This window comes from Zootoca vivipara, chromosome 1 (assembly GCF_965207765.1).
Source record: "Zootoca vivipara chromosome 1, rZooViv2.hap1.1, whole genome shotgun sequence".
Taxonomy (NCBI): domain Eukaryota; kingdom Metazoa; phylum Chordata; class Lepidosauria; order Squamata; family Lacertidae; genus Zootoca; species Zootoca vivipara.
In genome coordinates, this window is record NC_142582.1 from 118,577,904 (window position 1) to 118,597,743 (window position 19,840).

General features: G+C 44.0%; 2 protein-coding genes across 3 annotated transcripts; both read left to right on the top strand.

The window, feature by feature from the left end:
- The first annotated feature begins 42 nt into the window (after nt 1–42).
- On the top strand, nt 43–9,614 carry LOC118080675 (cholesterol 24-hydroxylase-like). 2 transcript variants are annotated; one of them, XM_088673289.1, is made up of 8 exons: nt 376–514; nt 1,866–1,943; nt 2,543–2,624; nt 3,856–3,929; nt 5,108–5,183; nt 7,326–7,464; nt 7,793–7,903; nt 9,327–9,614. In XM_088673289.1, the coding sequence occupies exons 5-8, from the start codon at nt 5,161–5,163 to the stop codon at nt 9,612–9,614; spliced, it is 561 nt and encodes a 186-aa protein (XP_088529415.1). In that variant the 5' UTR covers nt 376–514; nt 1,866–1,943; nt 2,543–2,624; nt 3,856–3,929; nt 5,108–5,160. The 2 variants fall into 2 exon arrangements, with proteins under 2 accessions (XP_060127917.2, XP_088529415.1); XM_060271934.2 differs by lacking the exons at nt 7,326–7,464; nt 7,793–7,903; nt 9,327–9,614 and having other exon boundaries at nt 43–514; nt 5,108–5,270.
- A 30-nt stretch (nt 9,615–9,644) lies between these two features.
- On the top strand, nt 9,645–19,840 carry LOC148687730 (cholesterol 24-hydroxylase-like). The gene is made up of 5 exons (XM_088673308.1): nt 9,645–9,778; nt 10,097–10,159; nt 11,220–11,292; nt 17,167–17,233; nt 18,294–19,840. Exons 1-5 carry the CDS (start codon nt 9,721–9,723, stop codon nt 18,441–18,443), a joined length of 411 nt encoding a protein of 136 aa, XP_088529434.1. The 5' UTR covers nt 9,645–9,720; the 3' UTR covers nt 18,444–19,840.

Genomic DNA, 19,840 nt, shown 5'->3' on the forward strand with positions numbered 1-19,840 from the left:
CCTTTCCTTTAAAGATACAGCCCGCGGGCGATTGTTAACTCAGCTGGAGAGGCACATTCCCAAGAATCCATGACGATTTCCCCCAGGAAAGAAAGAAAAACCCGGTCAGCTTTGTGCAAGTGGTGCTCACATCGGACTGAACTAGGAAGGTGGAAAGAAGGATGCGCGCCCACCCGCGCGCCCCGGGAAATCGCTGAATGGAGAATTCGGTCCTGCAACTCGTTTAGGGCGGCCTCTTTACGCAAAGGACCCTCCTGCTCCAGCCCAGCGTGCGCCCTCCCACATCGAAAGGGCTCTTCTCCTTGCCAAAGCAAAAGAGGAGCGAGGGCATCAGGCGGCGGTATTGAGGCAGCTGCTCTCGGAATTGCCCGGCTGCCATGGGGGCTCTGGCGGTGATCTGGGGCTTCCTGCACCCTCTGCTCGTGGCCCTCCTCGCTGTCTTTGTGTTTTATTGCTGCTACATCAGATCAGTCCACATGAAATACGACCACATCCCCGGCCCCCCCAGGGCGAGGTAAGTGACCGGCAGGAGGAGGTGCTCGGTGGGAGGAGAGAGGGCGCATTGTGTGGATGGGCAGCTTAGTTAGAGGAGTTCCCCAACTGGGGTCCGTGAGCTTCCTTCAGGTGGTCTGCAGTTGTGTGGCTGCGTTAAAATGATCATACCGGTTTCTACCTGTGCTTTTATGGCTCCTTTTTATTCCTCGTGTTGCATCACAATTTCATTTCAGATTGCAATGCGATAAAGTGAGCAGTAAAAAGAAGCAAGAAAAATAGAATTGGAAGTCATACAACTTCCAGGAACAGTACGTTTACATTGCTATAATGGACATAAAATAAAAACCATGGAGTGATTCGCCAAGACCCTCAGCAATTTTCAATTTTCGTATGTTATTGGACATTGGCTGCTGTCAGTCGTAACCAGCGAGACAATGGTCAACAAGAGTGCCCTTATTTAGGGTTCCTCAGGCAGGCAATTCCACTCTCCCCACCCCAGAGTTTCCTCCTTTACCAGCTGACACCTCTGGCTACAGAACATGATGGATTTTCATTAGGCTAGTTGTGTGTGTATGTGTTGGAGGGGGTCTGTTTAGGTTGGCTTTCCCACCTCCAGGATTGTGGCCGCATCCGCACCATGCATTTAAAGCAATGTGGCTTTCCCTAAAGAATCATGGGAACTAGTTTGTTAAGGATTTCGGGAATTGCAGCTGTGCGTTCCCAGAATTCTTTGGAAGAAGCCATGTGCTTTTGATGTGTGCTCAACACATGGTGTGGACCGTGAGCCTAATGTTAGGGCCGGCCCTCTTTCCCTGTCTTCTGTCACTAGTGAAGCATAGTGATTTACGGTGTGAACTACAAGCTAGGAAGTTCTGGAGCCACACACACACCTGGTGCTTTTGGGCCAGTCACTATTCTGTCAGGCTCAGCCCCATACTGTATTTGCAATAAAAGAATAAGAGTCCTGGCCTACCATACTGGTTTGTTGCAAGGATTACTGACACAGAACTTCTCCAGCCCATGCCTGAATGACCCCAGCAATGCACAGGAGGAAAAAAACCCCACCATTCATCCTCCTCACACTCTGTGTGCATGCATTTTGAGTCTTTTGATAGTTTCTGAGGATACATGTTCTTTTTTGGATGTTTCAATGGCCCCTGGGGATACATAGCTTTACTGTGGCTTTCTCAATGTGCATATAGCTTCCCTTGGAACTGGGTCATTCCTTGTTATAAGACATGCATTTTACTGTGAAATTGGTTGTTGAGGTCGCATAGGAATTCATGCTATCTTTGACATTGGTGTTTGACTCCTGTAAGGAGCCCCCAAGGTTTTCATCAAGTCATGCTTGACTTTTCTTAATGTTGCAGCTTTTTCTTCGGTCACCTGCCACTCGTTTGGGGAATGATTAGAAAGCAGGAAGTTTATTTCGATCTCTTTAAGCAGTGGTAAGTTCTTTTGCGTATTCAGACAGCTTGAAATGAGAGGCTGTGCATTGCATTTGCTGTTTTTAGACCAACGTAGTTAAGACTGCTGGCGGATTTATTTTTCCAGTCCCTCTTTTTAGTTTCCAATTTCCTGTTTGCTTTTGGGGTTGCTTTTTTAAAGATGTTGTTAGATGCACTAGAATTGCTATTCAGGATCCTCCCCTGAGCTTTTAGTTAAAAACTAAACCTCTCATTTGGGCTTGCCTGTCTGCATCTTGCCTGTGCACAGATACGCAAGTACATGGTAAACCATATAAGACACCAGTCTGACAACTCACACACTCAGGGGTGGACCACGGACTGTTCAATTTTGCTGCCTGAGGTGAAAAGGGAAGGCATGAGCTGCCCACTGCCCACATTCCCTTGTTGCCCCAGCCGAAGCCTCTCTTACTGGTGTTGCACAACTGAGACTTCTGGGTTCTTGCAAGAGTCCCCTGTTGCACAATTTCACTAGAACTTGGAAGCCACAGCAGCCGCTTCTCCTCTCTTCTCTGGTGGTGACGGCAGCAGGAGCGCATCCCTGGGTTATTAAATTCAATGGTCACTTTTTGTCTTCATAGGGCTGAGGAATATGGACCAGTCCTGCGTTTAAATGCCTTTCACAAAGTTGCATTATTAGTATCAGCCCCTGAAGGAGTAAAGGTACGCTATGAAACATTATCTCTCCCAAGACTGAAAGTGAACGTAGTATAAAAAGAGAAAACAGAGCCCATTTTCACTACTGATTTTCACAAATGTGCAAATGAGCAAATCAAATGCTATGGGTCCAGTATACCCGAAGGAGCGTCTCCACCTCCATCGTTCTGCCCGGACACTGAGGGCCTTCTGGCGGTTCCCTCACTATGAGAAGCCAAGTTACAGGGAAATAGGCAGAGGGCCTTCTCGGTAGTAGCAGCCACCCTGTGGAACGTCCTCCCACCAGAGGTCAAAGAGAAAAACAACTACCAGACTTTCAGAAGACACCTGAAGGCAGCCCTGTTTAGGGAAGCTTTTAATGTTTAATAGATTATTGTATTTTAATGTTCTGTTGGAAGCTGCCCAGAGTGGCTGGGGAAGCCCAGCCAGATGGGCGGGGTATAAATAATAAATTATTATTATTATTATTATTATTATTATTATTATTATTATTATTATTATTATGGCTATTGGAATTGTCCATTCCTCACATGCTTCAGTCAGGCTGTCCACTGTTTTTTTTTAAAAAAAGCCCCCCCCCATGTTTTAAAAGCACAGCACAAACATTTATGCATTCTTCCCTTTTAATTATGTTTTCATTTTTTTAATTAACTTTTTTAACCAATTCAAAATTATTCTAGGGGTGGCTCACTCTTTTGAGTGGAGGGGGGTACATCAACTAGTCAGAACTGTGTACATCTTCTGCTTTAAACTTGTAGAACATTCTACAAGTACATCTCCGCAGGAGAGGAATAGGTATGTTTTGACTAAGTTCAGTGAAAGTGCTTCCAGTTTAGGCCCTCACTATCCTAAAAATGGGACGCGGGTGGTGCTGTGGGTTAAACCACAGAGCCTAGGGCTAGCCGATCAGAAGGCCGGCGGTTCGAATCCCTGCGACAGGGTGACCTCCCGTTGTTTGGTCCCTGCTCCTGCCAACCTAGCAGTTCGAAAGCACGAAGGGCAAGTAGATAAATAGGTACCGCTCCAGCAGGAAGGTAAACAGCGTTTCTGTGCGCTGCTCTGGTTCTCCAGAAGTGGTTTAGTCATGCTGGCCACATGACCTGGAAGCTGTACACCGGCTCCCTCGGCCAGTAGAGCGAGATGAGCTCCGCAATCCCAGAGTCGTCCATGACTGGACCTAACGGTCAGGGGTCCCTTTACCTTTACTGAAACACTGACTAAACAGATTTCATCTTAGGTGTACTTGACATCACCAGAATACCCAAAGGACCCCATGGTATACCGTGGTCTTCATGATATGTATGGCGTAAGGTAAGTTAATATGAATCTAAGTAACATATGATGTGTGGGGTAAAACAATCCAATAACCAGCCAAGGCTATCCGTTTTCAGATAGTCAGTCAAAGCTACTAGGACGAGGTTAACATGAAACACTCTTGCTTAATTCAGATATTGTATTAAGCTGCAGTAAAAATTACTAGGAAGTGGAAAGGCAAGCCAGTGTGAGCCTGTGGCATTTTTCTCATCCTCCTACACACCTTGAATATCTATCAGAACCAAGTTAAAAAAAAGTCCCAGCAAAGGAAGAATGGGTACAAAAACTTATAGAATATGCAGAAATGGCAAAACTTACCGGAAGAATAAGAAATCAAGATAATAAAGTTTTTATAAAAGAATGGAAATGGTTTATTGAATATTTACAGATAAACTGCAAACAGATAAGAACTTTGGCAGGATTATTGTAATAACATGCAGTTTCATAAGAGTATACATTTAAAGAAGATGAATAAATGAACAAATTAAGTTAATTTGGATATGCAGAAGATATCAGAAATAAATTTAAGAAACCGCAGAAAGAGGGGGAAGGAAGTCAAGTTTTGAAATGTCAAAATGATTGTAAAATCAGTGAAATGTATAAAAAATTGTTTTAAAAAAGAACCAAGTTAAAAAGTTTGTTTGTTCAATTTGGGCATCACCTCAAACTATGGTTGTAGATTCAGGTAGGTAGCCGTGTTGGTTTGACGCAGTCATATATATATATATATATATATATATATATATATATATATATATATATATATAGTCCAGTAGCACCTTAGAGACCAACTAAGTTTGTTCTTGGTACACTATAAGCTTTCGTGTGCATGCACACTTCTTCAGATACCATATCTTTAGATACAAAGTATCTGAAGAAGTGTGCATGCACATGAAAGGTTATACAGTACCAAGAACAAACTTAGTTGGTCTCTAAGGTGCTACTGGACAATTTATATATCTCTATCTATCTATCTATCATCTATCTATCTGCCTCAAACTATGGTTGGCAAAGGAAGAAAGAGAAAGAAAGAAAGAAAGAAAGAAAGAAAGAAAGAAAGAAAGAAAGAAAGAAAGAAAGAAAGAAAGAACTCATATGCCTTTAGAAGCAAACAGGGGGAGAGGAAGAGAACCAGGCATAAAATAATGCTATTTTTCTGTTCCTGCCTTTTTCAGATTTCTTGTCAGCTGTTCTTGACTACAACCATTGGCACAACCAGAGGAGAATCATGGACCCGGCCTTCAAGAGAACGTGAGGGAAAAACAATTGTTTGAAATAGGCTGCCTGTTTCTCTTCAGGAGATTACTCAATCTGCCTTGCTAAACATACAGCCCATTCTGAAAGGGTTTACTGAGAAGCAAATCTTCCCTTTCGTTCAGTGTTCCTTCGTTCCTTGTGACAATGTCCCGGAATGTTTTTTGTTACTTCCCTGTAGTTATGCTGACTGGGATCCAAACTGAACGCAGGGTGGGCCAGTTCTGAGGGGGCAAAGCTGCAGGCCTTCACAGTGGCACTCCAAAAGCTGTGTTTGTTGACTTGTGTAAAATAAGGGTAGAATGTACTATGTGGATCAGAATTAATTTAATTCTAAAGTTGGCATAACTGAAAGCCGAGGGCTATCTATCGCAAATGGTCTCCAGTGAATCACTTCAGTGGAAGTGACTGTCAGAGGGGAAAAAACAGCCCCAATGCATGTTTTCTGGAGATGAATCATTTCGGTTGATGCTGTGTCATGCAAATGTGCAAGAGTTATACAGGTAGGACAGTTTTTATGAAAGAGCAGCCTCTTGGCAGGGTGGTTCCCTCGAACATGCTCCCCTCATAAGCTTTATTTATTTCATTCCGTTTATGAATTGCGTCCTAAGAAATATTTCAAAGCAAATTAACCATAAAAGCAATTACAACAATTTGATGTATAAAAGCAGTTAAAACTACTTTATACGGTAAAGCTATTTCATTATTCAGAACAACTTCAAATCTGCACTGAGAGGGAAAAAATCACATTAAAATGCCCTTTTAGCCAATATGGGCGGCACCTGTCTAATCCGTAATGGAAGTTCCAAAATGTACACTGTAATAAAGTACCAAAATGTACACTGCAATAAAGTACCCTCTGCTTTCACGCCTCAATTTGTTGATAGTGCTGTTGTAGTAATAATAATAATAATAATAATAATAATAATAATAATAATAATTTATTATTTATACCCCGCCCATCTGGCTGGGTTTCCCCAGCCACTCTGGGCGGCTTCCAACAGAAAAATGAAATAAAACAATTAAGCATTAAAAGCCTCCCTAAACAGGGCTACCTTCAGATGTCTTCTAAAAATCTGGTAGCTGTTTTTCTCTTTGACATCTGATGGGAGGGCGTTCCACAGGACAGGCGCCACCACCGAGAAGGCCCTCTGCCTGGTTCCCTGCAACTTGGCTTCTCACAACAAGGGAACCGCCAGAAGGCCCTCGGTACTGGACCTCAGTGTCCGGGCAGAACGATGGGGGTGGAGTTGCTCCTTCAGGTATACTAGACCGAGGCCATTTAGGGCTTTAAAGGTCAGCACCAACACTTTGAACTGTGTTCGGAAACATACTGGGAGTAATTCGTATACGGGAGTAATTCTTCTGAAAGTGCTGAGGGCCTTCTAAACGCTTTAGATCAGGCATCCCCAAACTGCGGCCCTCCAGATGTTTTGGCCTACAACTCCCATGATCCCTAGCTAACAGGACCAGTGGTCGGGGAAGATGGGAATTGTAGTCCAAAACATCTGGAGGGCCGAAGTTTGGGGGTGCCTGCTTTAGATGTTATGGATTGTGCAATTCTGTTTGCAGCCTTTGTGTCTCTGCTTGATTGTCTCTCTGTTTGTTTCCATATATGAAGCTTGAACCCAGAAGGCTTGGCTCAGGACCCACTGCACAGTCCCTGTCTGAAACGCTTCCTAAAATTAAGTGCCCATAATTCCCTATAATGCCTCATACCTATAGTTTGGAAGTGAAAGGGCCAACCGAAACAAAGGTAGCACATTCTGCATGTATGCGAGACTCGCTTGATAATGCAGGAATCTATTACTTTGTTAACTGAGAAACAAATAAAACCAAGAAATGGCTTATTAAGTACCAGTGAGTTGCTAGGAACATTTCCTGGGGGTTGGACTAGATGACTCTTGGTGTCCCTTCCAACTCTACAGTTCCATGATTCTATAAAATGTGTTGAGTGCTGATTGGTGAAAAAGGAGGAGGGAATTGGGTTGTCTGAGCACCCCTCAGTTTATTATGACTGGAGGGAGATGTGCATACTTGGGGAAAACTTGTGCATGCATTTTGTTCACAATGGATGGCTCCCGCTTGCAATTATATTTTTGTTTCATTGACATTTGTATCACTTTTTTGATTGTCCAGTTACTTGATGGGGTTGATGGGAACTTTTAATGACGTAACAGAAGAGCTAATGGAGGTGTTGGAGAAAAACGGCGATGGAGCAAATGGAGTGGATGTGATGAGCCTGCTGAGACGTGTGACGTTGGACATCATTGCAAAGGTACTCGCTGGATGAGTTTCTCATTTCCATTAAGGAGCAGGGGATGCCTCTTAACGCAGATACTGACACACTGGGCCACAGCCAAACACAAAGTGCAAAGCGTAAGTTTAATAAAGGAATGTAAGAGGAAAGGGCTGAGAATCCTTCGGATATCCTGGCCCCAGATTGTTTAAGTTATTATCACTCAAAACCTGAACTTTGCAGGCTCTCCTGCAATGGAACCACCTGTCTCTTCTGCAAAATTAGGGAATTTACCGGCCCCAGTTGGCAGCTATAAGTAACACTCAGATCTTTGACAAATCTTCTAATTTTTCTTAATGTTCATCAGGTGGCTTTTGGGCTAGAATTGAACACCCTGCATGATGAGCAGGCTGCTTTTCCTCGCGCTATACTTATGGTCACAAAAGGACTGAGCACTTCACGCATTCCTTTTTTTGAGGTCAGTGCAGGATTTTCTCAAACACTCTCCCTGTCCGATGCTGAAGTTATTGCCTCTAAAGCTAATTCAGGGGGGTATGTGAAATTCTGAGATTGGACTTATTTTGCAGGAGTGACTGTAAGTTCCAGGAGTCTCAAGACATTGGGACCTTGAACCGTGACATTGGGACTAGGGTTGCCAGACTCAATAGAGTACAGGACTTCTGTGCCTTTAATTGCCCTGCTCTTTTTTGAGTCTGGAAACCTTAAAGAGAAACCAGCAGACCCTTTGTTTAATTTCCAAGCAAAGGGTCTGCTGGTTTCTCTTTAAGGTTTCCAGACTCAAAAGAGAGCAGGGCAATTAAAGGCACAGAAGTCCTGTCCTCTATTGAGTCTGGCAACCCTAATTGGGACCCTATTATCTTGGGCGGTATCACGATGACACCTTCCCTTTGCTTCTTAACTGACAGCCACTTCATTTCATTTTCATTTCACTTTTAATTTGTACACCCCCTTTCTATATTTCTATACACAAAGCAGTTTACAAGCTGAAAAGGCAACAAAACATGCAACGGAGATCACACACAAGATGATCCAATACAAAGAAGTCATAATAAAAACATAACTTTGAAAATAAGCAATTTACATCAAATAAAGTCATATTCAGTAATCCCATAATAGTAAACCACAAAAGTGAACACCAGCAAATAATAATTAACCAGAAATTCAATCTTAACACTTACAGTAAATAATTACTAAACTGGAATCAAGAAAAATAGCAGCAAGCCACCATGCATAAAATGCCAAAATACATACTAAACCATGTAAAAGGAACAAATTGAGAAACAAAGATGTACAGCTCGTAATTTATTTATTTTTTAATGGGCACCACAGTTCAAGAAGGATACTGACAAGCTGGAACGTGTCCAGAAGAGGGCAACCAAAATGGTCAAAGGCCTGGAAACAATGCCTTATGAGGAACAGCTTAGGGAGCTGGGTATGTTTAGCCTGGAGAAGAGAAGGTTAAGGGGTGATATGATAGCCATGTTCAAATATATAAAAGGATGTCATGAAGAGGAGGGTGAAAGGTTGTTTTCTGCTGCTCCAGAGAAGCGGACACAGAGCAATGGATTCAAGCTACAATAAAGAAGATTCCACCTAAACATTAGGAAGAACTTCCTGACAGTAAGAGCTGTTCGGCAGTGGAATTTGCTGCCAAGGAGTGTGGTGGAGTCTCCTCCTTTGGAGGTCTTTAAGCAGAGGCTTGACAGCCATCTGTCAGGAATGCTTTGATAGTGTTTCCTGCTTGGCAGGGGGTTGGACTGGATGGCCCTTGTGGTCTCTTCCAACTCTATGATTCTATAAAATTAAAACCCTGAACTCTTCCTGTGCTACATTCATGTTTCATGCTGGCATTCTCACGACAACGCCTATTATGTGTTCAGTATTTGCCATGGAGCCCTGAGTGCTCACTGGAAGGACAGATCGTGAAGCTGAGGCTCCAATACTTTGGCCACATCATGAGAAGAGAAGACTCCCTGGAAAAGACCCTGATGTTGGGAAAGATTGAGGGCACAAGGAGAAGGGGACGACAGAGGACGAGATGGTTGGACAGTGTTCTCGAAGCTACCAACATGAGTTTGACCAAACTGCGGGAGGCAGTGCAAGACAGGAGTGCCTGGCGTGCTATGGTCCATGGGGTCACGAAGAGTCGGACACAACTAAACGACTAAACAACAACATTTGCCATGGAACAGGAAAGTAGTTAAAGAGATTCAGGAAAGCGTAAGGTTGCTGCGAAATACTGGGAAGGAGTGCATCAGCCAGAGGCAGAAGGCCATGAAGAATGGAGAAGAGATCCCATTGGATATTCTCACTCAGATACTGAAGATGCAAGGTAATATACACAATATAAGACAGTCTGAAGCAGTTCCAATTATGAAATGTTCTGGGGTTGTTTTGCTATAGCCCCTAGGGTATTGGGATCCAGATATACTGGATCTTAATAAGTAGGACTATTTATTGCATGCTACTGGTATTTCTGGTGGGGTGTTTTTGTTTTTGTTGTTGTTCTTGTGACGTTTGCTTGACTATTGAGGTCACATCTCCCCATCTACATAATATCTACCTGTATATTGTATTTTTGGAATGTCTTGGAATTTGCCCACCTACAAAGAGATGTCTCAATAATGCGCTTTATTGTCTGTCTCGACAGATCAGGAAGGGAACTATGATGAAGAAAATTTGCTGGACAATTTTGTCAACTTCTTCTTTGCAGGTTGGTAGATGTTTTGCTTTTTGAAATTAAATATACAACCACCCCCACCCCCCAATGGACCGAGGAAGTTCTGCAGGCAGAAATGGGCTTTTTACATTTTCAACCAATGCATACCTAGATTAGTTGCCTTGAGAGCCAGTGTGGTGTAGTGGTTAAGAGCGGTAGACTCGTAATCTGGGGAACCGGGTTCGCATCTCCGCTCCTCCACATGCAGCTGCTGGGTGACCTTGGGCTAGTCACACTTCTCTGAAGTCTCTCAGCCCCACTCACCTCACAGAGTGTTTGTTGTGGGGGAGGAGGGGAAAGGAGATTGTTAGCCGCTTTGAGACTCCTTCGGGTAGTGATAAAGTGGGATATCAAATCCAAACTCTTCTTCTTCTTTTCATCTGCAGTGTGGGCCCTCTATTTGTGGGCTGCTTTTTTCAGACACATCACACTCAAAGCAGCTCATAAAACATTCACTTGGGCCCAATTGAACTAGCTGGATTATATTGAGTAGCTAGTTTCCCTAGATGGGGAACCTTTGGTTTACAGGCCAATATTGACCCACCAAGTGGTCTAAGTTGGCCTGTGCAGCCATTTTGCCCAGACACCGCCCATCTGTCCATGAATTGTCCTAACTGGTGGCATCACCTGATGGTTGGGAGGACAGAATTATTATATCCTGCATTGGCTGTGCACCCTGTTCCTAGCAAGGAACAGGATCAAGCAGGCCAAGGCAGCAGGGTTTAATCCCTGCAGGTATCCAAACTCTTTGCATTTATTTGTTAAGTGAATGTGTGGGAAGGGTGGTGGACACAGTTGGAGAGGCTTGCCCACCACCAACGCTGCCGCCTGCCTTATTGCTTAAAGGAGAAGCAGAGCTGTTTCAAAGAGTGCACTAAGCTCTTAACAGAAGAGTAGCATTTTATTCCAGCTACAACATAGCCAGAACATAGCTGGCTTGAGAGGTAAATAGCGAGGAACAGTTCCACACCAAACTACTCAAGTTTCTGAAATTGTGATGTTTAGTTTTATTCCTATCTCCCTGCCCTACCCAATTAGATTCTCTATCCTGCAGGTCATGAAACCACTGCTAATCTGTTATCATTCACCATAATGGAGTTGGGGCGGAACCCTGAGATTGTTTCAAAGTAGGTAAACAGCCTTGTCTGCTTCGTCTCCTTTTCATTGTTTTCTTAACTTGTCTGTGATTATAGTTTCAGCAGATTGCAATGTCTCGTTTTTTATTTTATTTTAAGGTTTCTGACTTTTGGGGCTGTGCAGAGGAGAAAGTTCACACCATGTTGTTGTTGTTGTTGTTGTTGTTGTTGTTGTTGTTGTTGTTTTGTACATAGAAACAGCCCTGGCCATGTTTAAATACTTGTTCATATGGACACCTGAAATGTATGAACCAGGTCATGGTTATTGTCACCTGCAATTAATCACAGTATTACCTTTTCCCAGCCTGTACAGTCTTGAGAATGGCTATTGACTTTGTATCTGGGATTACTTGGTTTTATCCATGCAAACTTTTATCCATATGAGCAAGTACCAAAAGATGGTTGGACCATTTGTACAAAAAGGATCCCTAAGACCTTGCATACTCAAAACAGTATAATCATAATCCTCAACCACTCTGGGCTGCTTCCAGCAAAATAAAAAAAAATATATAATAAGATGTAAGACATTAAAAACTTCCCAATACAGGGCTGCCTTCAGGTGTCTTCTAAAAGTTGTGTAGTTCTTTATATTTTAAAGCACAGTTACCATTTGCCCATCTGATTCACATGATTATATGAATGTCTATTGCCTCCAAATTGCTATTTTCATTGTAAGAAAGGAACAGTTGCCGATAATATCAATTGCAAGAAAATATGAGTGGTCTCCTTTAAAAGATGTAGCCAATATTATGCAGCAGAGCAGTTCATTTTTAGACTATCTGTTTATCTATCTGACAACCATTCTTTTCCCAGTTAAACTCTTGCAAGCGGGGAGTGAAACATATGTTTTTACTGAATCTGCTAAGGGCGCTTCCAAAATGACTCTACCACTCTACAAATGTAAGCTGTGTCTTCACCTTAACTGTAGACCCTTGGACCTCGGTCCATTCACAGTGGAACCATTCACCATTTTGCCAATATAAGGACAATCAATCCTGATCTTTTCAAATACAGAAATCTTACCTTTTAGCAGAAATGATCAGTGGTCATTATTTGACTGAAGCTTCTCCTTTGACTAAAGCGTTTTCCTTCTTAGGCTTCAGGAGGAAGTAGACAAGGTCATTGGTATGAACTGAGACATTGTCTATGAAGATCTTGGGAATCTCAAATACTTATCACAGGTACATGTGAAGAACAAAGCTACAGATTACCTAGCGCTCTTCTGCATAGTCCTTGCTGTGCCTTAGGGCAGCTGGAAAGAATAACACATTAGTTTCCAAATGAAACTTAAAGCCTACTAGTTCTTGGTATGTTTCTAAGCAAAAGGTATCTCAAATATGGTAAGGAAGATGTTCCAGGATTCTTGCAGAGAAATCTTGTATGAACTTGTGACTGTCGTGTGAAATATGAGCAGCAATGTTAACACAATGTGATACCTCTTGTTAGTCAGAATTTTCAACGTGGCTATGTGGGGCTTCCCTTGAGGCTGGCCTAGGAACTGGTGCAGAATTGGGCAGTTAGGTTGCTGAATGTTACATGCTGCATGTTACACCTTCGTTCAAGTAGCTACACTGGTTGCTAATTTGCTACCAAGCCACATTCAAGGTGTGACTGAGATGGAAAGTTGAAATGCATACTGTATATGCATTCCTGACAGTAAGAGCTGTTCGGCAGTGGAATTTGCTACCAAGGAGTGTGGTGGAGTCTCCTTCTTTGGAGGTCTTTAAGCAGAGGCTTGACAGGCATCTGTCAAGAATGCTTTGATGGTGTTTCCTGCTTGGCAGGGGGTTGGACTGGATGGCCCTTGTGGTCTCTTCCAACTCTATGATTCTATGATTCTATTGTTCCAGACCACTCCTAGCTCTGTTGATCAGTGTGACATTCCAAGGGTTGCAGGCGCTCTTTGACCCAGGGTCTATGTTTCCTTTTGGACCATGAAGCACAGCGTTAACTGTGGCGTCATTATGATATATGGTTTATTTACACAAATTTACAACCTGAGTCCACCATGGAGGGATTTCCAGCGTTACATTCCAATAAATTCTGGCTTCTGCCATAGCCACAGCATTGGATTCAAACCGACATCAGCATCCTGATTTGACTCTCTTACCAGCGCACTGCTTGTGAACTCTGCTCCTTTACTCCTTACTGCCATTCTAAACTCTAACTTCCCCTAAAATACTGGCATTGTCTTTTAAACTAAACCCTCCATTGTGGGAGGGACCAAACCCACACACCTGCAAGTGAGATTTGCCCTTTCATCCTTTGTGTTGCCAAAATGGCCCATCCCCAGGCTAACTCTCAAAATGGAAACCTGCTTTTACGCTTGGCTTAATTAAAAGATTAACAAGGTCTAGCACATGGTTTAAATCACAGTTTCCCAAACTTGGGTCTCCAGCTGTTTTTGGATTGCAACTGCCATCATCCCTCGCTAGCAGAACCAGTGGTTAGGGATGATGGAAACTGTGGTCCAAAAACAGTTGGCGACCCAAGTTTGGCAAACCCTGGTAAATACACAGTGTCAGGGTTGAGACAGATGAGGGGGAAGTGTGGTGGCACAGCCCCCCTGACGAAGTGGCACCCACAGAGGAATGTGAGGAATTCATGCCGGGGGAGGACTGGTGGAGGCACTCCTCAGAGGAAGAGGAAGAGGGAGAAGTTGAGTCAGAAGCAGGCCCCAGTCAGGTCGGGCACCGGCCAGCCCCCTCACCCCCCCTTCACAGCTCTACAACGCCGAGTGGAAAAACAAAAGAGGGAATTAGAAACAGCTGCAGCTCGTAGAAAGCGTGGGAGTGAGTCAGATACTTAAGACAAGGCAAGGTAAGAGTCAATCAGTGTCTGCAGCTGCTGCGTTTGACGGCATAAGTTGAAACACTCATAGTGTGTGTATTCCTGTATTCTGACTCCTGACTAACCCTGTTCCCGGCTTCCTGATTTCGGCATTTTGACTCCTGGCTCCCCTGACCTCAGCTTCCTGACTGAACAGACTGTGTACTTCTGCTTTATCTGAACCTGACTGCTGGCTTTGACCTGGACTGTGTACTTGTACTTCGGCTTTATCTGACCCTGACTGCTGGCTTTGACCTGGACTGTGTACTTGTACTTCGGCTTTATCTGAACCTGACTGCTGGCTTTGACCTGGACTGTGTACTTGTACTTCGGCTTTATCTGACCCTGACTGCTGGCTTTGACCTGGACTGTGTACTTGTACTTCGGCTTTATCTGAACCTGACTGCTGGCTTTGACCTGGACTGTGTACTTGTACTTCGGCTTTATCTGACCCTGACTGCTGGCTTTGACCTGGACTGTGTACTTGTACTTCGGCTTTATCTGACCCTGACTGCTGGCTTTGACCTGGACTGTGTACTTGTACTTCGGCTTTATCTGACCCTGACTGCTGGCTTTGACCTGGACTGTGTACTTGTACTTCGGCTTTATCTGACCCTGACTGCTGGCTTTGACCTGGACTGTGTACTTGTACTTCGGCTTTATCTGAACCTGACTGCTGGCTTTGACCTGGATTGCGTACCTCGGCTGCATCTGGCCCTGACTGCTGCTCTTCAGCGCACTGACTTGTCGGCGTCCTAACACACAGTGGATCTGGCCACCAGGTAGTTATGCAGGCAATTGAGAAAAACATGTTCCATAGTAGTCGGCTGGTAATCCATGTTAATTTTTGAATTTTTATTATTTTATGTTTTGTAAACCACTGATTTCCAAACAAAACAAAACAAAATGGCAGTCAACAAGTATCTATATACAGTATATAAAAATGTAAAAATTGTGAAATTCCGTTTGACACTTTTCTCCGTAACTGCTTGACCGATCGTCCTGAAATTTTGACACAATGATCCAGGCCACTCCTAGAGCGTTGTTGGGGGCAAAAATCCCTCAAATCGCACACCTGCCCAGGTGCAGACCTGCTTTTCCACCAAGTCAAACAGCGCCCTCAAGTGGCGTAGTACCCTCCTCCACCCCCTCCCTTCTTGTGAAATCTAAGCCACACCCACAAACCAAATGACATCATCATCAACCAAGCAACTGAAATACACCAAGGCAGCCATTTTATCTAGGCCTTTGTTTTAGGCCCCTGGCAGGCTGCCAGGCCTCCACTAGGCCCAGGGAGGGGGATAACCCACAGCAACACACTTGGGGGCACGGCAAGGGGTTTTACTTTACCATTTAGCACCACTACCCCAAAAAAAACCCCCACCAAAGAACCAACATTGCCAAGTGGAGGTCGGGGCCTGCCGGGGGGGGGGGGGGTTGCCACAGACCGCAGCACGGCCTTTGATTTATGTAGGCCCCTACACTGCAAGGGGTTTTTACTTTACAATTTAGCACCACTACCCCCAAAAAATCCACAAGACAAAAATAAATATGACTTATTTTATGGTTATGTCTTATTTTAGGAGAAACAACTGATTGTAAGCCTCTGTGTCTTTTTTTTATATAAAAAAAACAACCATTCACTTTCTCTCCCCAGTTTAAGTCCTCAGATATTTGCAGTGCACACCCCCCACCCCATTTACAATTCCCTACCTTCCCCTTGCCACTTCCTGGGTTTTTTTATGGAACTGAACAACTCGGGTACTTCAGAACGCACCTTCTGTTGCCAGGCCCTTGCAGGGCCAGACAGAGGCCCGGCCCAGGTAGATAAGATAATGTGGCCCTGTTTTTAACCCTTTTGTTACTTTTTTCATTTTACTGATTGTGAATATGCAGACCGAGACCCCCTTTAGATTTGGAGGCCCGCGCCAAGTGGCCCATATGACCCCCCCCTCCATCTGTCTGGGCCTGTCTGTTGCTACGGGGCTATGGGGCTTCGCTATTTGACACCCCCCCTCGGGATTTTTTAAATAGTTCTCTGCCTCCCAGGGCACATCATCACCCCGATCCTTAATCTAAATATATAGAAATGCTCACGATGCGTGCGCAGGGGCCAATGTATGGAGATACGGGGGGAGGGGACAACAGAGGGCTCAGACAAAAGTAAATACTGGGAAATGGAACCCATAAATTGACAGCTCCTTCTCCAAGGCTGGGGGCCAATGTAGGAAGATACCGGGGGTAGGGGCCAACACTCCCCAGGGACAACAGAGGGCTCAGACAGAAGTGCATGCTGGGAAATAAAACCCAGAACCTAACAGTTCCTTCTCCGAGGGTGGGGGCCAAGGTATGGAGATACATGGGGGAGGGGCCAACACTCCCCAGGGACAACAGAGGGAAGGGTATCCTACCGAAACACAGGGATGAGCCGGGGTGGAGGGAGGAGGAGCAGGATACGTCATGGATCGGGACAGGGTGGGGTGGGGATCACAGAAAAGAACCACAGCAACGCGTGGCCGGGTCAGCTAGTACCAAAATAAAAACTTGGTCTTTAAGGTGCTACTGAAGGAATTTTTTCATTAGGAGATACCAGTTAGTGCAACTCTTATTAAAGTTGCAAAATGAGCAGATATAAAAAGTTGAGGCTTCTCTGAAGTCTTCAACAGCACCTAGATCTGGCGAAATTAGCAGAAGGAACACTTTACAGCATACAACAATTACCAGACCTTTAGAAGGCATCTTAAGGCAGCCCTGTTTAGGGAAGCTTTTAATGTTTGATGGATTTCTGTATTTTAATGTTTTGTTGGAAGCCACCCAGAGTGGCTGGGGGAACCCGGCCAGATGGGCGGGGTATAAATAATAAATTATTATTATTATTATTATTATTATTATTATTATTATTTTACAAATAAGTATTTTTCCGTCTTAATATCTGCAGACCAAGCTGCTATTAAAGACACAGGAATCCCAACCACCTACGCAGGATATGTCAGCAAAACCACCTTAAGCTATTTTCTTTTCTCCTTCTTATTTTAGGCCTTACTATTGCTATTTCCCATTTTCCTTGGGTCCTCGTTCCTGTATTGGACAGAAATTTGCACTGGTAAGCAAGTCAATTACTCTTAAAGGGGCATTTAAGGCATTCGGTGCAATCTGTCCAGTGTCTGCAGCGTATTGGGGGCTGTGTTAAATTTATAACGGAAATGGTAGGGTATGTGTTATAACAGGGGTAAATAGCAGCAGGTTTTCCAACTGCACAGAGCCCCTCTAAGACATCTCACACCAGGGACAGATCTATATTCATGGTTTTAAGGTTAAGGAAGGGGTATGGAGTGGTTTTCATAATGTATATGGACACATGACGTCCTACTTTTAATGTTCATAAAAAAGGTAAAGGACCCCTGGACGGTTGAGTCCAGTCAAACGCAACTATGGGGTTGCGGTGCTCATCTCGCTTTCAGGCCAAGGGAGCCAGCATTTGTCCATAGACAGCTTTCTGGGTCATGTGGCCAGCATGACTAAACTGTTTCTGGCACAACAGAACACCGTGATGAGAACCAGAGCTCATGGAAACGCCGGTTTACCTTCCTGCCACAGCAGTACCTATTTATCTACTTGCACTGGCATGTTTTCGAACTGCTAGGTTGGAAGGAGCTGGGACAGAGCAACGGGAGCTCACCACCGTTGCGGGGATTCGAACCGCCAACCTTCTGATTGGCAAGACCAAGAGGCTCAGTGGTTTGGACCACAGCACCGCCCTCATCCCTTTAACGTTCATAATGTGTTATTTAAATGTGACAGCAGAGGGTGTTGTAGAACAACCAGTAACAGAGAGACGGGACAAACAATGTAAAAAATGCTTTAATGAACAAGTATGCCCTGTGACGTTTCAGAACGACGTATCTAATATTGTTCTAATGGGCAGATTTTTGCTTAAAACAAGCGTTAAACAGGTCCTTGTACATCCAGCCCAGGATTGTTTTTTATGTGTTACAGCAGCCACTGGGGTGGAGTACAGGGACTTCTCTTTTTTTGTTGCCTATGGCAGCCATTTGGCACCCACCACACTTTTATCAATATACTAGCTGGAGTATGTGCTGGCGCTCTTATGTCCTCTTTGTCAATATGCTTCGTACCCACTCACCGTTTTGTTTTTGTAACAGATGGAGGCCAAAGTAGTCATCGCCAAATTTCTGCAGAGGTTTGAATTCCAGCTGGTTCAGCCACAGAGCTTCAGGGTTCGCGATGCTGGCACCCTGAGGCCTTACGATGGTATAGACTGCAGACTGAAACCACACCATCCGTATGATTGAATGTGCTACATTGCGCCATGCGTTTTGGAATTTCTGTGGGGCTGCATTGAAAGTGTGTGTGTGTGTGTGTGTGTGTGTGAAATTACTTTTTTTGAAAAAAGATTTTTATTGAAGTACGAGAATTTTTACATACATTATATTCTCTCCTTCCAATTTTTATTTCCCGTACCATTTTTCCTTTCCTTTCCCTTCCCACCCCCTCCCCCACCCATAATCCATTGGAAGGGTTCAAACAGTTGTCCTCAGCCACGGGCACAATGTCTTTAATTTCCACTGAATGTCTTCTGGTCCAGTAGTTGTTATCCATTGAAGATAGGAGTTCCATCTGGTCCTTATCATAGTAGACTTGGCCCTCTATGTTGTTTCCTGTGACGTTACTGCCACGATGCCTGACTGAATAAATTCAAACAAATAATTAGTCCAGACCTCTACTGTCCATTTTTCTCTATCTTTTCAACCTAAAGCTATTGTTGCCTTTCCTGCTAGTATCATTGCTTTGAAGGTGTGCTGGTCACCTTTCTCTATGTGTGTGAAATTACTTTTAATCTCAACATATACCAATAGCCAAAGAAAAAAGAAAACAGTTCTGAAATCTATAGGCTTTATTTCACCCAAGTCAAAGACCCAGTTTGGCACCCACAATCCCATGTGCATTTGCATGCACACAGGCCGGGAGCCTCAGTGCCATCCCTCTGAATGCTTCACCCAGGGCAAAAAACCTGGCCAGCCCCCCCCCAATAGCTATGACACTGACCTCCCCTTTGACATATATGAAGCAGTCACCACCACTTGTTTCAGATGTCTTGTAAAGACTTGCCTTTTGGGTAAAGCTTTCCTTTACCCATAAAATTGGACTCTGTGGTGTTTTTTTGTGTGTCTTGTTTTTATTGTTTAGTCATTTAGTCGTGTCCGACTCCTCGTGACCCCATGGACCAGAGCACGCCCGGCACTCCTGTCTTGCACTGCCTCCCACAGTTTGGTCAAACTCATGTTCGTAGCTTCGAGAACACTGTCCAACCATCTTGTCCTCTGCCGTCCCCCTCTCCTAGTGCCCTCCATCTTTCCCAACATCAAGGTCTTTTCCAAGAATTCTTCTCTTCTCATGAGGTGGCCAAAGTATTGGAGCCTCAGCTTCACGATCTGTCCTTCCAGTGAGCCCTCAGCTTCACGATCTGTCCTTCCAGTGAGCTTCCAGTGAGCAGAAAACTCCATGGACAAAGACAACAGGCATATAAAATTTGCTCTTACTGGTTTTTTATATATTGTTATTTTATTGGGGTTTAGGTAGTTTAGGTAGTATGTTTGTTTGTTTGCTTGTTAATACTGTATCGCGTAGAGATTTTAAAAATGTTATGCAGTTACTTTTAATTAAATAAAAACAACTACAATGAAAACAA